This window comes from Electrophorus electricus, chromosome 11, assembly GCF_013358815.1.
Source record: "Electrophorus electricus isolate fEleEle1 chromosome 11, fEleEle1.pri, whole genome shotgun sequence".
Lineage (NCBI taxonomy): Eukaryota > Metazoa > Chordata > Actinopteri > Gymnotiformes > Gymnotidae > Electrophorus > Electrophorus electricus.
The window spans coordinates 8,440,294-8,461,492 of NC_049545.1; the positions used below are offsets into that span (position 1 = coordinate 8,440,294).

Here is a 21,199-nt window from a genome sequence, read left to right on the forward strand (position 1 = left end):
TAGGCACGGGGACGATGGTGGTGGTCTTGAAGCATGTTGGGACCACGGTGCAGCTCAGAGAGATATTGAAGATGTCTGTCAGGACATCTGCAAGCTGGTCAGCACATTCTCTAAGCACATGACCCGGGATGTTGTCTGGTCCAGCAGCTTTCCGTGGGTTAACTCCACGCAGAGTACGCCTCACATCAGCCGCCGTCAGGCACAGCACCTGGTCATTTTGCGGCGGGATGGACTTTTCTGCTGCAACGTTGTTCTGCGCTTCAAACCGTGCATAGAAGTCATTCAGTGCATCTGGGAGGATGGCATCACTGTCACAGGAAGGTGATGTTTTCCTGTAGTTAGTAATGGCCTGAATACCCTCCCACATGCGCCATGTGTCAACAGTGTCTTTGAAGTGTCTATGGATCCTCTGTGCGTGTGCGTGCTTTGCTTCCCTGATCGCACGTGACAGTTTGGCTCGTTTTCTTGAGAGCCTCTCTGTCACCTGTTCTGAAGGCTAAGTCACGGGTCCTCAGTAGCATGCGCACCTCAGCAGTCATCCATGGCTTCTTGGTCGTGTGGTGATGGTCTTGGAGACAGTAACATCATCAACGCACTTGCTGATGTAGCCAGTCACTGATGCTGTATACTCTTCCAGGTTAACAATGCCACTGTCAGTAGCAGCCTCCTTGAACCTGATCCAAGTCGTCTGCTCAAAACAGTCCTGAAGAGCAGAGATGGCTCCTGCTGGCCAGGTTCTCACCTGCTTCAAAAGCGATCGGTCTATATGCAGGAATCAACATTACAGACATGTGGTCAGAGTATCCGAGGTGGGGGCGGGGCTCAGCCCGGTACGCACCGGAAATGTTTGTGTAAGCGAGCTCCAGCGCGTTCGCATGTTGATGCAATTTAGGCAGTACTGACTTGAGATTTGCGTGGTTGAAGTGTCCGGCGACAATAAACAGTCCGTCTGGATAAACGTTCTGCAGTTCACTAATCGCTCCATACAGCTCCTGGAGAGCCTCTCGTGTGTTCGCACTGGATGGAATGTACAGCGCGATTATAAACACGGAGGTGAATTCCCGCGGTAAATAAAAAGGTCTGCATCTGACAATAGCAAACTCCCCCAGCGGTGAGCAGTACTTAACGACAAGCACAGAGTTTTTACACCAGGACTCATTGATATAAATGCATACTCCTCCGCCGCGTGTTTTGCCGGAGAGTGCATTGTCTCTATCGGCACGGAATGAGACTAATCCATCCAGATGAATGGCGGCGTCTGGAATACTATCGCTGAGCCACGTTTCAGCAGTCTCTGAACTCTCGCTTTGTAGTCTGCTGGAGTTTGATGCAGTCCAGTTTATTATCTAAGGAGCAGACATTAAAAAGGAATAGAGATGGTAGAGCTGGTCTGCTAGGATTGGCTTTTAGCCTAGCACGGACCCCAGCTCGCTTCCCCCGCTTCTGCTTCCTTGCACACCGGTTGCGGTGTCTCCCCCTTCGGCATTCGGACTTAGGCGACGCCGTGGTCTGCAGGCCTGGTACGCATAGCAACCCGAGCTAACAGAGCGTCTGAAGCACCCCGTCGTCCAGGTAGGTTTGTGCATTATGTCTTAAGTGTAGCAGGCTATGACGGTGGTATACATGGAGGTTGGTTGTTTTCTATGTATGTGTGGTTTAAGTTGCTGGAACAAAAGTAGTATAGACGACAGATAGTAGCACAATAGCACCATTATCGGACCTGGAGTGGCCGCTGCGTACGAACGCGCCGCCATTTTAGCAGAAGCAGAAATGAAAAACTTTAGAAAATTCTGGTGTATAAAATTTTAATTTAATTCTTTAATTTAGTTCACATTTAAGACATAGATTCAAGCATCAGTGTCGTGGTAGCACGGATAGAACACAGTGTCCTTTTCTCATCTAATGGGATTCAAAGGGGATTCCATTATAATGGTAATGACAGCACTATGTGGCGACATACTTAATAAACAACTGAGCTTATTAACTTTCAATAATTACATATAGTTCTGCAGTACATTTTTGGACATTCCTCCTTCAGTCATGACTGTTCATTGAATGGTAGGACAGTTGTGACAAGGTATTATACACTAATGAAAAACAGTTTATAATGTAATCCCCAATACAATTTATTGAATGCTTCTTGTAAAATTGGTTCTATGGGTCCTCGTCCAAGCTTGGTCTGTGGCTCTGGGTTGACCTGAAGACTGTGTCATTACAGGAGCGGGTCATGTCATCCAGCTCCTGACCACACGTGTCACACACAGCTCTGTGGGCTTTGCATTCCTGCCCTGAAGTTTAAGAGTAGCTTCACACTCTAAAGCCCTCTCGTTCCCTATGTGTCCTACACATGCCTTATTAAAGTATACTTTCTAAGTGTGTTTGTTTTTGGCAGGGTGGATGGGAATATCCTGTGGCCCATTATGTAGTAGACCAAAGAGCATAGCTGGATAAGGCAGGTCAGGTATGCCATTGTTTCTGACCATATTGATGACACTTTTTGACACAGTTCAGAATGTTTTTGAAAATATAACTGTTTTGACAGCTGTTTGGTTTACCTAAAAGATGGAAGAATAAAACTGGCCAATATTCAAGCCAAAATTATGTTTTTTTCATAATCATGTTTCATGTACAGGCTTGGTGGTCATAGCTTGAAAACAGACTTTATGAACTACTAAGATAATTATTAATGGATGTGACTTTGTGACGTAATTATTTAATATTAAAAGCAAACTTCACATTTGAATTTTATTTGTGTCTTGGTATTTTGAAAACATTTTTAAAAATGGATAAAATAAAAAAAAAAATAATTAAAAACTAACAACTAATTAATAAATGAATTAATAAACCAAGTAACTTGGTTACTACCTACCATAGCATTAACAAATACTGACATTGACTATAGTGATAGACTTGTTAATTGATATGAGACTCAAATAACTATTAAAAAAACTATGTATATCGATGTAAATGTCTCAGAAATGTAGCACAGTTATATTCATTTCATAGTAAATGACCTCCTTTTTTCTTTGCTTCTTACAGATTTAGCATGATATAATAACTTGTGTAGATCATTCACGGTGGCAGTTCTATTATACTTATTATTATCCAAACTTTTACCCTGGCCTGACTTGTCCATGGTGGTCATCAGCTTCATGGAATGGCACAGAGCTCCTCAGCTCTGCAACTCATGTTTTGATCCACAAAAACCTCGTGGTAGTCTTTATATCCCCATGTCACATTTAAGAAACATGTACCAAAATCGAACCCAGTTTGGAAATAAACAGAATCCATTTCTTCTGTCATCCTCTCATCTGATTTGCCCAGCTGTTCACTGGGCATGCAGGGGTCCTGTGCAGCAGGGGTGCTAACCTAAATGCCAAAGACAAGGTGATGACATCAGGTTCAGAATCACAGTTGCTTTTATTGCCCAAGTAAAATTCCATCCATGAGGAATTACTCTTGGCAGGAGCTTACTTTAAGACAGACACAGTAACAAGAAAATAAACTGATTAGAATAGAAGGGAGAAAAATAGTGTGAGTAGTAAAGGGACCAGGACCCATTGAATGCAGTGCAGTCTTTACATTAGCTCATGTTTGCCCATCTCCACAAGTCACGAGCACACCTTTACTTGTGGCTACCAGGATTGGGCAGCTGGACATTGTGAAGCACCTATTGGCAAGCAGTGTCAGAGTTAATGCCAAAATCAGGCATTATGAGGTTCACAATAGGTTTTAGCCTGAAATACCTTACACTTATTAGTATTACCATAACCCAGTTTGATTGTTTTTAAGGAGTGGAACACTGCACTGTATACTTAACCAATACAAAATCGTCAAGTTGCTTGTACCGGCTGAAGCAGACATGAGAATGAAGAATGCTGTAAGTATTGCAAGATGCTAGAATGTGATGGTTCTGGTCCCACCAAAAACTGAAAAGGGCAATGTAATTCTCAGGTATGTTTGACTGAGGTTAATGGACACAGCTCTGAGGATAGCAGGAGGGCATTATTGTGACACAAAGGAGATGCTGGAGAATCTGCAGCCGATGAAAGAGGCAGGAGTGGCCTGAACTTTGCACTTCCCTCCCACTAAGTGAGCCTGATTCACTCAAGTTGAGAGACTGGTGTCCACATGGGAAAGGATAAATGCTCCTCCTCTGCTGCTGCATTGGTACTTGTTATTGAGTTGTTTTTGTTGCTTGTCTTTTGCTTGTCTTAGTTATAGAATTTGCATGGCCCTATACAGAAGCCTGAGCAATATTTTATGTGTGCGCTACAACCTTTAGAGACTTTTTAAAAGTATTTTATCTACAAGTATAAAGAGCATAAGCAATGTAAATGCAGGTTACTCTTGAACATTTCAGATTGCTTATAAAGTGCTTCTGTCAAAGTACTTATGTAATGGTGAGTGGTATGGAGGCGGACGCAAGTGCGGAGAAGAGCGAGATTTATTAGGGGCAAATCCAGAGTCGTAGTACAGGGTCATAGAGCCAATATGTAGAGTACTAGGATACATGATAAACTAAACCAAAGCACACGAAGGCAAACGGGGGAAGCAGGCTACAACAGAGACTAGGAAATAACACACAGTTAAGATAACACATGAACTAACAAATGCAGATTTCGAAAAACAGACGCGCTTTCTAACACATCCAAACAGAGGAACAGGTGAAAGTAATGATGGGCATGGAAAACCAAACTAAGGAATGGAACCAAAGCACACAAGACAGGGAAACCATAGAACATGGAAGCTGGGAAGGACTAACCATGACAACTCAAGATCTTTTGGTTACAGTTTCTCAATTTATGCTATAAATTTGACAATTTTTTTCATTAAATATCAGTTTGGTTTAATAATCCTAATACCATATATAAAATATTTAAGCACTTCAAGCAGGTATGAAGTCTATATTTTATAACATTCTTGTTTGTAGCCTTGTCTTGCTCGGGTAAATGTACAACTAAACACATTACGTTGATTCGTAATGAACTAACATAAAGGTCAAATGCAGTAATTCTTTAATGGCTGGAAGTGTGATTAAAATGGTTAGTTATATATGCATTTCAAGGTTTGCTTACAGTTACCTGCATTAATGTACAAATGTTACAGGCTGTGTTTGTAGAAAACAGAAGGAACATGGTTAGGATTACTGCTTTGTCTCTAACTTAACAGTAGCCATTGTGATGAGGCATTTGTGCAGTTTCTTGGTATTATCAGGTGGTACCATTTTGCACAGGTGAAATCAATATACTTATGGTGCAGTCCCACAGAGTCAGTCCCACAGGTCAGCTCTGTCTTTCTTTAAAACCTTGCGCATTAAAAATATACAGAGAAAAATCTTCTGCTCCGTCAGCCTCAAATTCACTATATACCAAAAATGTCCCTTGACCACTGGCAATGTCTTTTGTAAACTATGCCAGCCTACAGAGTGGAATTTAGGTTTTATATAAGTGCAATATTAATAGGTATCGTTCATTCTTATTTAATTATAAATGTCTTAGTTTCTAAGCTTGAATTGAATTTTTTTCCCATTGTAAATACAACAGCATATCTATACTGAACAAAAATTTCCCACAGTGCAATAACATTATCAGTACTAATGATCTGGAAAAGACTGGGGTCAATACTGATGTGACATAGACGACTGCTGATACCTACTTAACTCAGCTATGATTCAGTGATCTAGAACAAATAAAAATGTTGTTGTATCTCAGGTGTAGACCACCAACGATTGCTTCAAAGATGTGCTATAAAGAAAACATTTCACTAAAAGGAACAAAACCAAAATGAACTAAAATTTCTTTCAGTATTGTACAGTACACTTGACACGATTTTCCATGCAATTTCATGGAATTACCACTGGAGGGCAAAGCGTGACCTGTTTTTGTTTTGTTTTGTTTTGTTTTTTCCCCCAAATGGTCTGTCTCAAGCAAATACTGGTACATAGAATCTTATTTATGAGGATCACTAGACCTAGGAAAAAGGATCACATATTTGCAAGGGTGAAATGAAATATAATGTTAGACATTTAATTTGAAACATGCATAAATAAGACTATTGATGAGCAGTGTACTTGAACTTAGTGGAATGATGACAGTGATTCAATAAGGAATTGAATGTCTAATTTCTTACCAATTAAAGCAATATCACTTGCTGAGTACTTTCTTAAAATCTTTTATTCCTCTCAGAAGTCAGAAGAAAATACATATTTTCTCCAATTCGACTCTAATCCCATTCTGTTCAAGTAAATACCAAAGATAATACACATTTCAGTGTCAGAGTATCTGATAAAGTGATCATTAAGCTCCTCTCATTGATACTAGGCATGGTACAAATATGTAACTAGTTAGCTAATCAACCAAAATCTCTGAAAAAAAAAAAAGTTGGATTTACAAGGTAGAACATTTTAAATAATCAGCTATATTTATTCAATAAATATTTATTCCGCCTTTTAAGTGTCCTCAATAATGAATTCATATGAGAGAAACACTAGTACTTTTTAACTGCCCAATACATATTACAATGCAAATTCATTATTTACAATTAACATAATCTGAGTACAAAACTGTCCTTCTATCATCAGTGATCCTGATATTATAGACATACTAGTGTTTAACGTGAATATGGTCAGAAGGAACACCCATGTAAACTTCATAGCCTGGACTACCTGATTTTGGTTAAAAGTACATCAACTTTGTACAATCTCAAAATAAGTCTACTTCATAGTTCTGATAATTTCTAAAATTAATACTGGTTATATAATGTATTTTTTCATGTGGTATAATGCACATTTAAGAAATGTGTTTTTATATACTTTTAAATTAAACAAGGCAAACAGTTTTTTCTCCAAGTATAAGAAAGTGCTTAAAATAGCATTTAAATAAAAGATGTAATGATGAACTTATTACATAAATAATGTGATACGGAAGGTGCACAATCACTGTCTCACAAAGGCAAATAAACTGGTTCTACACACACACACACACACACACACACACACACACACACACACACACGCACACTCCTGCTTTTGCACCACTCTGAAGTCCCATGTTGTTGATGGTGACTTTGGTTTGTCCACGTCCAAAGGTTCTCAACTAGGTGGCAGCAAGAACCTTGCTTATTTTTTTATTTTTTAAGCCATAGGCAACCAAGGCAGAGCAGCACTGAGTAAGAGAAAGAGACAGTGAGAAGGGAAAGGAAACCCTGTTATCCAATCCTGAGGGTCTGCTGGAACATACACAGTGAGGGAGCACCTATGTGCAGATCCACAAGCACTTCAGCTCTTTGACCTTTGCCACTGCATTAGGAGTAGAGATTGGGGAGTTCATATGAGAGCAGCAGTTGGGAAATGGGGGTCGGGGTAGAGGGGTTTTCTGTCATACAGAGAGCCCGCGGGCTGTGGAAGCCGAGCTCCTGGCCCTCTGTACCACCGCCTGGCTCTTTTCCCGTTTCAGAAGCTTGTTATTGGAAAAGACGCCCTCATTCCGTGGAATGCCATGGGAACCATCTGGAAATGTCAACAGGCCTGCAAAGAAAGCCAACACAACACATAAGATGTTCATTTCCTCATTCATACTCAGTTTCCCCATTCATACATAGAAATGTTAGTTCTCAAGCAATTTGACCCATTTCTGCAAATGAAGTTTTTTTTTATTATTTTTTATTATTATTTTTTTTTATGTAGAGAAGTGAGGGACTGGTGATTAATCATTTGCCTCAAAATAGCTATGGCTCATTCAAGTGCTTTTTGAAAAGGTGGGTCTTTATATTTAAAAACAGCATGTAATTCAGAGATACTGACAGATAATGGGAGTTCAGTTTACCATCTGGCTGCTAGTACAGAAAAAGTGTCTTTCCTATCTCTTAAGGGGCTTTGGTTGAAGTCATGCTGTATTAGAGGCATGAAAGGTGCACAATATGGTGTGGTGAGAGAAAAGGGCATTTAGGTATGAGCCCTTTTTTGGCTTTGTATGTGATGTGGCAACAACCAGAAACCAATGAATCATGCAGTATGAATGAGTCATACAACTGCATTCTGCATTCTGTTTGCAGGTAGGCCTGCCAAAAATGAGCTGCAGAAGACCAGTCTTGAGATGACAAAGGATGGACAAGTAAATGAGTGGCATTTCTGGAAATAAATCCACGAATCCTCCTGATGTTATGTAAGAGAAACTGGTACATTAGGGTCATGTTAGTAACATGGTTAGAGAATATTAGCTGGTTGTTCAAGACAATGGTTAGATTTCTAGTATTTTCTGATGGCATGATAAGCGAGTTCTCAAAGGAGATAGGAAGATCTTGTGGGGAGGAATCACTGGGAATGTGTAATAGCTCTGTCTTGCTGTGGTTCAGTTTCAGATGCTGGGCAGCGTTCTATGTGGATTAACTCCTCTATCAAATTGAAGATGGAAACTAAGGCTCTTGTATCATGATCTTGCAAAGGCTAACTGACTTTGAAATGCTATGGTGTATGTAACTTTATTTTGAAAAATTTGTATGAGATCAACAAAAACACTGATCTCTTCAGGCAGCAAAAGTAATATTTGAATCACAGCATGATAACTTAAGCAACATAATTTTGCATAACTACTTAAGCAACATGATTTTCTAGTATTTTTTAAATTATGGTTATAACAAAAAAAAAAATTAAAAAAACACTATAAAATTCAAGAGACATAATAAAGTATTCCCATTTAGATATAACCATGCTTTGATATATATTCTCCTTTAAAATTCAAATGGAACATTTTATGATTGTTAATCCCAAATCTACATACATTAAGTGTATTTCCTTTAAAGACTAAGTAAAGATCTCATGTTAGTTGGAATCATGACCAACAAAAGGAAGGTAAAAAATGTACCATATCCCTCCACACGACCATTTTTGAATTCCCCTTCAAACTTCATCCCATCAAATCTGCTGAAGACTCCAACACCTTGGAATTTTCCCTGGGCAAACTCACCCTCATACCTTTGGGTAAGAAGTAAACCATGTTGAATGGTTCATAAAGAACACAGTTCATAAAAAACACAGTAGACCATAAAACCATTTATGTCAGGCTAACTAGTCTGAGGACTCAATAACATAAGATAAGGATAATGTCTAAGGATAATTTTATTAAATACTCCCTCACCTGGACCCATCAGGAAACATTAGCACCCCACAACCATGGAACAGGCCATTCTCAAAGTGGCCCTTATAAGAGGTACCATCAGAGAACTTCAGCTGCCCTACACCATGTCGCTTTCCTGAATAGCACACACAGTGGCAGGGCAAAGAAATTAAGATACCACATTTACTGAAGAGGATAGAATGGTCAAATATGAGGTGATTAAATACTTTAGAAGTTTGGATATATTGTTTGTAAGTAGTTTAAAAGGATGTAAAAGCACATTGGCTAATTTAACTTCTCATCTTGAGTGTTATTTTACCAAATTGCTGCATTTGTCAGATTCTGTACTGCATCTCATGGCTATGATCTACTGAAAACTTTTTAAATTATTTGGCCTTTTGGCAAAAAATGTTTCTTTGGCATGAACTAATTAGGCCTATTATGCAAGGTCATGTTGTACATGGCATAGATATCCAGAAGTGGAGATGCTGATTTCTGAAGAATGGTCATCACTCACTGGTTATTATTGGATTTATTTATTTTTTTATTTTTTTTAAATTTAAGGCCTATTATTGTCCAAGACAGTTTACGTGGCCGAGATGTTCCATTATGATACAAGGTACCCATAGTGCTGGAAATTTAAAAAAAAAGCGCTGCAAATACACAAAGCATATTCATCAAGATAACACGTGCAAATTCAGAAACAATACACATCCACTCACAACGCAACTAAGGAGAGCCAGGTGAAAGTGTTGTTTCCGGGGGATACCTAGAAAGGATGAACTTGTCATGTGACTGGATTTGCAGCGTTTCTACGTTTTTAAAATTTGCACCGCGTTTTGGAAATGTAGCAGGCATGTTTTCGTTTTGTTGAATATGCTTTGTGCATCTGCAGTGCGTTGCCTTTTCACTTGGTCTTCACGGGCACCGTAGCGATAGTGGTGCTAGGCATTTGTTACGGTTAATAACACTATTAATATTTTCTTTCTGTAAGAAGCATAGGTTAGCATACAAGCCAAACAACTGCTACGTTGAGTCTGCTATGCGGGCAGGCAACACTATGACAATGTCCTAACATAAAAGAACATGGTAAAAGAGCCTTTTTAAAATGAACTGCTGTAATCTTGTTGTCTTCTTTTGAATAACTACTTGCCTTCCTTCCACTCGCCACTGTACTCCTCTCCAGTGGAGTAAGTAAAGGAACCCCTCGTCAATGTCATACCTCCACCACCCTCCTCGTACAGGCTACACAGTAACATTAAGACAGGACGTTACAAGTTTTTGCACATTTCACATGCAATAAGCAGTAATATGCGTAACTGCCTGCTTAATGAACAGTAGCGCTATTGGCTATACTAATATCATTGTTAATATATTATTGCTAATATTTTCACAACGATCCGTCTTGATTACACAGAAGAGGCGTTGTATGTAACCTATTGCGTACAAACGCGGTAGACTGGCATCTCGTTAAGTGGTCTACGGAGACCCACAACCCTGTGTCAGTGGTAACGGAATGGTAAAAATATATAGCCACAGGAGTCTTGATAGGCTGCTGCGCAGGGTGCACATATAAAATATTTTCCGCAGTTAAATCTTAATGAATGAGGAAGACAGAGGAAAGAAAGACGCAAAACTGACGTTACCTAAAAATGAATCGACAATGAATGAATTAATCGCAGGATTGCGTATTCATGCTACAATACTGTATCTTACAATAAAAGACCAGACTAGCCGAGACCACAGCTAGTCATATCTAAAGTACATTCGAATAAAAAGACATTTACCTGTAAAATGTCTTTGTTGTCTCAAAAGCATGAAAAGCCTTTGAAGGTTTTCTTTAGATCGAATCACAGAAAAACCCCGGATCTCACTGCAGCTACCTTTACGAGAATAGGCTTTTCTTCTTGCTCGCTCCGCTTCTGGCAAGGCAGGTTAGACGCTTCCTGAAGGTCGGGTTGTTTTATTGAACGCTTTTCTTAGCGATGCATTCAAACTGTATGCTGATTGGCTGCGTCTTCACTACTGTAACACCGTTACTTGGTAGAATCGTGTCTGTCAAAGAATGATAGTGGTCGCGTTCATGGGAATGCGGTTAACCAACGCACAGTACTTGAGGTAGGCTATTTATTTATTTAATATATTTAATAACTATATATATATACGCTTTCTTTTCACATGTTTTAGATGTAGGTTTATTTAACTTGTATTACACCTACCTAAACTAAATACACGAGCTGACACAAAAGCATATCAGTATGGATAAAACATCTAACAGGCACGTCTCTTACACATGCCCTCGTTCCAGCACCCACTAACAATAGCTTCTGGAATGTTTTATTCTGTTGAGCTACCTTATTCTACATGAAAGTTTTACTCATTACCCACTTGAATCCAAAGGCCGTGCCCAGTGTTGTTAATCCATGTTTGACCCCCAAACACATGTGTCCTGTAAAAGGCTTGACTTAGGTTCTGAAACCACATTTCTGACTTAATGCATGCCATCTAAGTCTCCTTCAAAAAGTTAGTGAACCTATTTTTCAGTGCAACTGACCCACCGGCCTCTGTTTGACAATTGATGTCTTCATACCATACAGAACAATCAAATCAGAAGTAGGTATTTATGACTGTCTCTATAAACTCAAAGAGCTGATAATGGGAAATGTCGATAAAAATCGCACCCTTGAGATGTATTGGGTTCACTACTCAAGCTCAGTTCTTGCTCTAGAACAACCATGAATTATATGTGGATATAAATCAAGCATCATCAAAGTAAATGACTGCACATCACATGGCCTTATATTCTAGCAAGGTTTGCTGTATATTTCGAGCTATTAAATAAACTAATGTAGCTTAATGTTTGGTCTGAAACCACTGCTACTTTCTTTCCAAATATCTGATTACACACACACACACACACACACACACACACACACACACACACACACACACACACACACACATACACACAAGGGGAGAGAGAAAGATAGTGAAGATAGATAATTTTTATTCACTTGACCTTCGGTTCTTAGTTTGTAAACTCGTAAATACAAACAAAACTGTGGACTAATTTAGACTCCTTTAGTGATTATAGCCCTTCACTGGTTGTAAATAAGCATGGGCAGTCGACCCCATATACTCCAGAGTGACAGGATGGGTCGTGTAAGCATCACTACACATGAGTGCCCATTTAGTACTGCATAATACACACACCAAACACACTCGACTACAAACACACACACACACGCGCGCACACACACACACACACACACAAAACCCTACACAATGACTCTGCTCTCCTTGCAAGAAAAATCACAAAGGTCAACCTCTAGTGGTGGGGGAGGGTGGAACAGAGGTTGTCAATGGTCATCTCTCTCTCTGAGGCTTAATTGACCCATAATTCTTTCTATGCCAGAGGACATGATGAGAGCTGTTGGGTGTGAACCGTACGTTCCAGACCAAGGTGAGCCGGGTTGTGCTGTCATCCTGTCACATGCACTGATGATAAATGTCCTGGTCTAGTGCTCTGGTAACTATGACATTATGTAAGTGTCTGTCCTTCTATATTACAAAATTGTCAATATCAATCCATATCTATATTCATTTTTTAAGCATGATCTTTTTGCCAAAGAAACACTGCAGAGATAGTTGAATATTTTTCAATCATTTGAAAAAATCAGATGCCTTCATAGTGACTATTTAGCTACTAGAAGAACCTGAAAGATACTTGCTGACCTCCAAATTCTCAGTGGATTTTGAAATTTTGAAAGTATAGATTTGTAGATAAACTAAATTTGTAGATAATTAAATTGTAATAATAAATTTATATTCCTGTTCAAGCATCACCTTTAAGGATTCAGGGAACAGTGGAATATGAAATTATTTCATATGGACTTGTTGCAACTTCAAGCATAAGAATAAGAGCAAAAGCTCTCTTGAATAGGGGATAGTCTGATAAAGAAGAAGTTTTTGTATATTGTATAGTGTATATCAGTAATGTGTTGCTAAAGTATTTTGCAATCTAGTGCTGTCTTGAAGGTATAGAAAGATATGAGTTTAAATGGAACATTTCACATAGGGACACACACACACCTTGCTCACAGCACTGAATCATATAGGAAGAAACAGAGCAATTAGGGTAGAAATGAAGGGGAATCACAGGGGGAAATGGCTGATGAAGACTTTATTGATTAGCGAGGTTTTACTGATCCAGCTTATACTATAGCAATTACAGTGCAGTCATTAGAGACCAGTGCTACAGGAGGCCTTCATAGCAACTGCTGTCTAAACACAGCAGACAATCATCCTCTCGGTATACCTCACCTTCTCCACAAAGTTGCCAGTGAGTACCTTTCACAGAAGTTCCAAAACCCATTGCAATAAAATTGAGGGATTTTCATCTGTATGCATGTGTCTCTGCCATGCTTACAGCTTCTGCTTTTCAGAAACCACAGTAGTATAGAGAAATTGGAAGAGATGAGGAAGAATTATACTCTAGATAATGAGACTACTTTGGCCAATAATTCTATTACAGGTATGTCAGATGATGTGTAATGTGTAGCTTATATTCAGCTTTGATATAGGGTCCATGTTGCAGCACCATTGGTAAATATAATAGGGGAACTATGTAGGAAAAAGTATATCAGACATAGACCTATAGTTTAACTAATTTTAGAAGTAGGATAGACCTGTAAGCAAATGCCCTGAAAGGTATAACCAATCTGTAAAATGATATGCAAACTACATGTGAAAACTATATACAAAGAATATAAACTAAACTCACAGACAGCATAAGATCTGGTGTCATTAGATATAACATTTGAGAGATATATATAATAAAAATAAAACTGTAACTGTCCTGCTTTTAAGTTGCCTGATATACTGGATATTAAACACATACTTATCATACTTATCCCTTTTCACTGTAGAGCATGCCAAGACTGGATTAAGATTGTAGACCACACATCGGCACTGTTTCACAGTCAAATTCACAGATCAGCCAGCAGTGATAACAGCTTTAGAACTGGGAGCATGTCTAACTACAGACCAGCAAGGACAGCCGAATTCACAGGGAGGGTAGCAGAGGGTGAAGTGGTGTGTGTTAAAGGGACAAACACAATCTGTTTCCTCCCCAAATAGAGATGAATCTGGCTCTGGCTCCTTTCACTCAATCAGCCATGCTCAGTCAGCTCTGCCCATGCCTCGCTCCCTCTAAACACCCATAACCATTAATCCCAGACACACTATTTATATTTTCTAATTGTGAAGAGGATGAAATATCAATTATGGTTAGGGCTTAATTGCCCTTCATAAAGTTACCCCCACCCTCAGCTTTAAAGTGGGCTATTTAAATAATGTAACTAATAGCCCTCTCCTTTACGTACAGAATACATCCTCATTGTTGGGTGCGGTGAGCGTGAGAGTTGCTCGTAATTTAACGGGCAATCGAGGGAAGGCGTGCAGGTGGCACCAGGGGACTCGTTAAGTGTTAATGAATTATGACATGACCTTCTGAGAACAATGAACAATTAATGTGAGCATTGACTGACAGGACTTCACATCTGCTCAGGCCCATATCGCACATAGGTGCAAGTGTGTGTGTGTGTGTGTGTGTGTGTGTGTGTGTGTGTGAAAACATTTTTAAAGAAGGTTGTAGTTTCACAACAAACACTGGAATATCCATTTAATTCAGGCCACTTAATTATGCTCCAAGGTGGGATCCTAAACATACACTGTCACTCTATATAACCTCTCCTGTCTGATCTGATTTTAACCTCTGAATTTTAACGCCTATAAATACATTTAGTGCTATGCATCTGCAAATACCTGACACAAGTCATGAGTATAGAGGTGATTAGACAGTGATAGAAGTCAATAGAGATTTACTCTGTCTTCAAAGCACTGCCACTTCAGGTGACACAGGGAGACTATGGCAGGTGTAGCCTGGCTCTCTCTCCACATAGAAATGCTCCACGTGTGCAGCTCTACATTCAGAGAAAGCTACAAAAATATGTTCTTCTGTGAGCTACTTTCATCATGTGGAATTACAAAAGCATAATGTTTTAGTTTTGTTTACAGAGAAAGCTACATGGCTTTTTCATACTGTGCATCCAAATCAAACTGCCTTCTGTACAGTAAAGCAAATCACATTTACCACTAGAGGGCATACTCACATTCACATGGAGTTATTGGGATAGTTGCAAATATGCGAACTGACCTTTACCTCAGAGTGTCTGTGCGTGCATATGTGTGCGGGCAGGAGTGGTGCCTGTTTGTGAGTAAGTGACAGTCCCTTGCCGTAATTACCCTCTCCTGCAATGATGCGGCCTCTTAACAAATCGCCCAGCGACTTCCCACATCTGCTCCATGTCAGCATCTGGCAGAGGCGTTCACCCATCCCGGACGCTGCGGAGAGCCCTCATTATGGCCACCACCAAGCAGCTAGAGCTACTAGGACAATTAAGGGGCAACACAGCCGACCTTGTGTTTGCCTCAGTGCCCTCCACTATTTCTTTCACATCCAGTAGAGAGCTGCAAAAGAGAGAACTCTGCAACTCCATTAATGTTTAAGAACACCTATATGATCAGTATGCCTTCAGTAATAAGTTGTTAGATAACTTGTGCTTGTGATTGTCCAGTGATTCACTGACACTAGTTCTTAACTTGACACACAGAAGAATTCAGTGATATCTTCTAAACACTTTAGGCATCTTTGCATGCACCATATTGTCCATCCATGCTATTAGTGTCCTCAGCATATCTCTGCTTGTATGTCTTTCATTCAGACCAAAGAAAGAAGAAGAGCTCATGTAGGTTTTTATATTCTGAAGCTCCAGTCTTGAAGAGCTAGTGGCTATTCTGTGGTCTTTTCTCCAAGCATGCTTTAGACAGAAATAGAGAGGACAGAGGCTGACAAAGGGAACCTTTGTGTCTGTGAATGGATGTGACTCCTGTCATTATATGAATTACCCAAGGTTTAGCTGACAGTGCCAGTCTTACTGGTACTTTGATGACTTTATGAGTCCTGGAGGTGGGAATGCAGAACCAGAGGGTGGGTTTGTCCACAAGTGTGCCCTCTCCCCAGGTGATCCTATTCTCTGGCTGTGAGCTCCTCTGATCTCCTCTGCCTGGCGCATCTCTCCATGAAAGTAACTGCCCCCAGCAGCTGTTGCTCTTCTAAGGCATCCTCCTCTTCTCTTGTGACTTTTATGCTACCAGTACCTGTATATGCATTGTCACTGAGACAAACTTTTGTGTCCCAGCCCTGTGTAAACAGATGTGTGTGCGGTGTGGGCCACAGAGAGGAAGTTGTAAACTACCAAGAAGAGCGCATTCATATGGAACCCTCTCAGTTACTGGGCTAACACATGCTAATGAAGACAAACAGTGATCTCAGTAGTTCCAGACACTGGCTGATGTTTGACCATGGCACAATCTAGAAACATTCACTGTCACCTACTACTAAAAAGCAAAGCAGAACAAAAAGACTCAGGGAGAGTGACGTCAGCCTCAATAATAAAGCACAAGCAAGTGTAGGAAATGACATGCCAGGCAAGAATTAGGACAGCGATTTAGCAGCCTGTAAAATAATTTTTTGTCTGTACCATTGTCACACTGTCTGTGCACTTTATATCTGAAACATAAATCAACTAAATATGTAGAGAGAGTGTGAGAGAGAAAATAAAAATTGAAGTACACAAGGTTTCCAGAGAAACGGGACATTTTGGACAGAGTTCCTTTATCAGCTGAAGTGATAAATACATTCCCCTGGGATTTGTGGTTCCTAAAATGTAATGCTAACAGAAATGAGACCAATACTGAATCGATGGTTAACAGAGTCCCATTAGTGCTCAGTACTGAAACAAGATCAAGACTGATATCTATTGATTACACAGATATAAAATGCAGAAACCGTCCTTTTAATTTTCCTCTGTTTAAGGGGGAAATACCATATAGGATGATATTTGAGATATTTTGTTAAATACGTCTAGTAATTTAGCTACCTAGTCACTCTAATAATTTAAAGGCAACCCCCTACTACACTCTTTCAATGAGGCGATGCGTCGTTGGCCAATTTTATCACTGCTGGACACCCGCTGAACGTATTGATCCAGACGGTAGCAGCTATCATTCGATAACAGGCTCGTAGACTTACCGTGATATAAACTGTAAAATATGAAGAAGGATGAGCTAATTATTAACGTCAATAGATGAAGAATGGAAGTATAAATCGCTGGGGGGAAACCCAAATAATTAGCCGAAATAATGTTTGATAGTGTAGACCAGGAGCGCCAAAGTTGGGTCCTGGTGACCGCACCGCATAGTTTAGTTCCAACCATAACCTTACACACCCGATCCAGTTAACCAAGTTCTTCAATAGAATCTTTATATTAGATCCTCTGTAGAACGGCGGGTTTCCAGGACCTGAGTGGGCAACCCTGGTGTAGACTGAATATGACAGGTTTTTGGGTAGGCTGTCTTAAGAAATCGATATAAATCTAAGTTCGCTGTGTAAAATTCACAGATAAGTCATGACACAGCTAAACTGTTATTAAATGTGAGCATAACGAACACCGCAGTTGTACTCACTGAATAAACTCACCGTACTCACTGGGATGTGGCACAATTTATTGACTTAAATTAGCAGAATAAGACAATTAAATGAGATCTGTTTAAGTAATAACGGTTCGTTTGCATGTCACGTGGGTGATTCAGAGCGCGGTGCTTCGAACGGAGCTGAGTGAAAAGCAGAGTTAAAGCGCGCGCGCCTCTTCATCGACCAACACTTGACCGAATCGCATCCGACGAGAGTCTGCGCACAGGTTCGTGTTTCTAGGACAAACGCTGTCATTAAGTAGGCAAGGGATTATATGGGCAACACGATAAACCTAGTAAAATCTAGCGACCTTGTTCCTTTGCCTAGTGCCTTGGTGTCTTTTATTGGGGGGGGGGGGGGTATTATATGACTCAATATGTTTGAGTATCAGGAGTCAGGAGTAAAAACAACCACCAGTCACAGAATTTCGTTTTCTATTATTGACATTTTGGATCCCAAAAAGTTCACACATAAAAAGTTAGTTGGAAATTCGCAAAAAAGCAGCGAGTCATCTCATACCGCAAAATTTGGAAATTTGAACAGCTCATTTGCTGGCAAAGAAGGTCCTGTTCCCGCAGAGGCACCGTACTTCAACAAGGATCCAGGTATGGGAGATACCCTTCTCCATTTTATAAAAAAAATTTTTTTTATCTATGTGTGTATGTGTATTGTTTTTTACTGACATGTTTGTGGGTAATACTCAGGCGTTATTTGCTCTGTTAAAATAAACCCTATATATATATATATATATATATATATATATATATATGTGTGTGTGTGTGTGTGTGTGTGTAAGCTTAAGTGTTGCTGTTGTGCGAGAAATACGAATCATTCAGAAATACAATAATTGATTTGATTCCCATTGTTACAAAAGACTGCTACTGTTCCCTTCTAAGAGTGTATGGAATTTTAACTATTTTTATACGGCCTTCCACTAATTTCTAAGGCTATATTTCCTTTTAACAATCACATTGGGTTGCTGCCGCAGTTGAGTGTGTGATTGGCATTGGGGCAGTAAGGACAGATAATTGTTTAAATCGTCCCATTGAGGATGCCTGCGCTCACTTTGATCGATATCCCATTACTGGATCCTGCATATCTCCCTCCAGCACCTTGCAGGTACAAACTTCAAACCCCTTCCATGTCTGATCCCAAATATCGCTCGATTAAAACTTCCCTTTAAATAGATGACATTTATCGATTTGACGACAAATATGAAACTCTATTAGCACGTCACGGGTAGATGGTAGAGCTGGATTTAACCGGGATTTCTTTCCTCAACATGACATTTGAAGCGATTTGTGATTTATAAATTATTAAGGGATTATAGCACAATCCACCCAAGTCCCCCTTCTTAACCTTCGCCTCGTTCCACACACACAACTCTCGATCCTATCTTTACAATACTGCTCGCTACTCGGGGCATGGTCCAAATTCCACAAATTAAACTTGTGGGATTTCACTGCTGAATTAACCAAGGTAAGAGGGGTTACATTTATGTTTGTATATAGACAAATTAAAATACCTGTTTTCATATTTTGGACATTTGGACATCTAAAAAATGCTGTTAATATGTCATTAGAGGTTTCCACAGATTTCATATTACTTTGCTAGACCCCAGCCAGTCTGTTCTGTCATTCAAATCGTCCTCGTTCGGTGACTTGAGCGTTTCATTCTTAACTGTTCGGTTTTTAAAAGCAAGTAAAACTAAACCTTTTTTTTGACACCCTGTTTAAATTAACAGACGGATGTACAGTGGAAGACCACCGGGACTGTTTAAGACCACATGCTGCACATAAAGTGGATTCAGCTACAACTCTCGGTGATATTCACTCTGGCCTATCGTCCGGTGAGGACCCAGCTGATGGTGACGAACAGAGCAGCAATATTACAGACGTATCAGTCGCAGACGACCCGATGCGCCACCGACGACGCAGGTCTGATCATGGCTGCGCGAAGCCTCGCCGCGCCAGAACAGCGTTTACTTACGAACAACTCGTAGCTCTGGAGAACAAATTTCGCGCTACGCGTTACCTGTCCGTGTGTGAGAGACTAAACCTTGCACTGTCGCTGAGCCTGACTGAGACTCAGGTTAAGATTTGGTTTCAGAATCGCAGAACCAAGTGGAAGAAGCAAAACCCTGGGGCTGACGGCACGATGCAGCCGAGCTCGAGCTGTAGCTCAGGTTCAAGCATCAGTCGCAGCGCGGGAGCATGTGGGCCCGTTCCAGCCGGATTCCAGGCTTTCACACCTTTCAGCACCGGAAATATGATCTTCCACACTTCTACCGCTATGCCACTATCACCCACTGGTGGCGTGTTGCATTCGTTTTTACCCAGTGGCTACCTGCAGCCATCCTTCTTTCCGCCTCATTTATGAAGTCTCACAAGGTGATATAAAATGACGCTTAAAAGGGCAAAATGGGAAATCACTGAATCTAAACTGACATCGGATCGTACACGTCGCAAAGCAAACAGAATCAAGTGTCATTCTCAGAAACCCGGATCTTCAAACTGGTCTTTTGGAATGGCTGCAAATGGCTCCAGCATTCCCGTCTACACTGACTGCCCCCCAGATCTGCCGATAACAAAAAGAACGGTTTGAAATGGGGGGGGGGGGGGTGTTATAACTTTAGTGGACCATATTGTAACTCGGTTCAAAATAAAGTTTTATTTGAGCCTTCACATATGTCTGGTATTCATACAGTTCATCTGTACAGATATATGGTAGCAAGGCATGTGCTTGTAATAAATGCAGATTTACATATCAAATGTACTATAACAAAAACAACAACGATGATAATAATAATAATAATAATAATAATAATAATAATAATAATGAGCATTAGAAATCATCTTATGGGAAGTTAGGACTGAGAAATTAAGTACAAAATAAAAGCTGGTTGAAGCAACTGCAGTTACTCCTTGATTTTACCCAAACATTCCCAAAAGAATGACCATAATGGCAAAATGTTGGTCTAACATAGTGAGATTCTCTCTCTCTCTCTCTCTCTCTCTCTCTCTCTCTCTCTCTCTCTCTCTCTCTCTCTTACACACACACACAAACGCACCAGATAAACATCCAGGTGGTAGACGTCATAATACAGCCATGTCATTTGTCACAGCTGTATTGCAAATGGCAGTCAAATAAATATCATCTGGTCAGCAGTTTGTGGTCAGAAACTGAACAATGAAGAAGTAACACCCCATATATATATATATATACACACACATTCCAGGGAGTAACTGCAGTGCACTTTAGTTAAAGATGTAGAGGAGGTAAACATTTCACAAGGTTTCTAGTGAAACAGGATGTTTCAGACAGTGGTCCATTATCAGCCAACCTAGTGTCATGCCCTGAGCAAGAGAAGTGGCCCAGCAGGGTGAACAGGATATAGTTCAGGAAATGGTTTTGCTCCCACAGATACTGAACCTCTCACCAGCCAAGCTCCTGACCACTCAGGGGAAAGAGCACATTCTGCCATTCA

General features: G+C 40.1%; 2 protein-coding genes and 1 long non-coding RNA gene across 4 annotated transcripts; 2 read left to right on the forward strand and 1 right to left on the reverse strand.

Moving 5' to 3' along the window:
• Positions 1–930: 930 nt before the first annotated feature.
• LOC113586358 lies at positions 931–10,229 on the forward strand. Its single transcript, XR_003411609.2, has 3 exons — positions 931–1,572; positions 8,056–8,165; positions 8,356–10,229. It is a non-coding gene; the product is annotated as an uncharacterized LOC113586358 (long non-coding RNA).
• On the reverse strand, positions 6,424–11,908 carry morn4 (MORN repeat containing 4). 2 transcript variants are annotated; one of them, XM_027024322.2, is made up of 5 exons: positions 10,904–11,908; positions 10,270–10,361; positions 9,138–9,252; positions 8,865–8,974; positions 6,424–7,528 (listed from the first exon to the last, which is right to left on the reverse strand). In XM_027024322.2, exons 2-5 carry the CDS (start codon positions 10,334–10,336, stop codon positions 7,380–7,382), a joined length of 441 nt encoding a protein of 146 aa, XP_026880123.1. In that variant the 5' UTR covers positions 10,337–10,361; positions 10,904–11,908; the 3' UTR covers positions 6,424–7,379. The 2 variants fall into 2 exon arrangements, with proteins under 2 accessions (XP_026880123.1, XP_026880057.1); XM_027024256.2 differs by lacking the exon at positions 10,904–11,908 and having other exon boundaries at positions 10,270–10,888.
• A 6,180-nt stretch (positions 11,909–18,088) lies between these two features.
• On the forward strand, positions 18,089–20,300 carry nkx1.2la (NK1 transcription factor related 2-like,a). The gene is made up of 2 exons (XM_027025492.2): positions 18,089–18,317; positions 19,457–20,300. The coding sequence occupies exons 1-2, from the start codon at positions 18,089–18,091 to the stop codon at positions 20,089–20,091; spliced, it is 864 nt and encodes a 287-aa protein (XP_026881293.2). The 3' UTR covers positions 20,092–20,300.
• The last annotated feature ends 899 nt before the right edge of the window (positions 20,301–21,199 follow it).

Bases quoted from the DNA above. Each gene is read 5' to 3' on its own strand.
- morn4 (XM_027024256.2), bottom strand. From the start codon at position 10,375: ATGTTACTGTGTAGCCTGTACGAGGAGGGTGGTGGAGGTATGACATTG. The intron at 9,253-10,269 runs GCAAGTAGTTAT...TGTGCTATTCAG, and splicing joins CAGTGGCGAGTGGAAGGAAG to GAAAGCGACATGGTGTAGGG. The intron at 7,529-8,864 runs GTACATTTTTTA...CTTTCTTTGCAG, and splicing joins TGGTCGTGTGGAGGGATATG to GCCTGTTGACATTTCCAGAT.
- nkx1.2la (XM_027025492.2), top strand. From the start codon at position 18,089: ATGTTTGAGTATCAGGAGTCAGGAGTAAAAACAACCACCAGTCACAGA. The intron at 18,318-19,456 runs GTATGGGAGATA...TTAAATTAACAG, and splicing joins GTACTTCAACAAGGATCCAG to ACGGATGTACAGTGGAAGAC.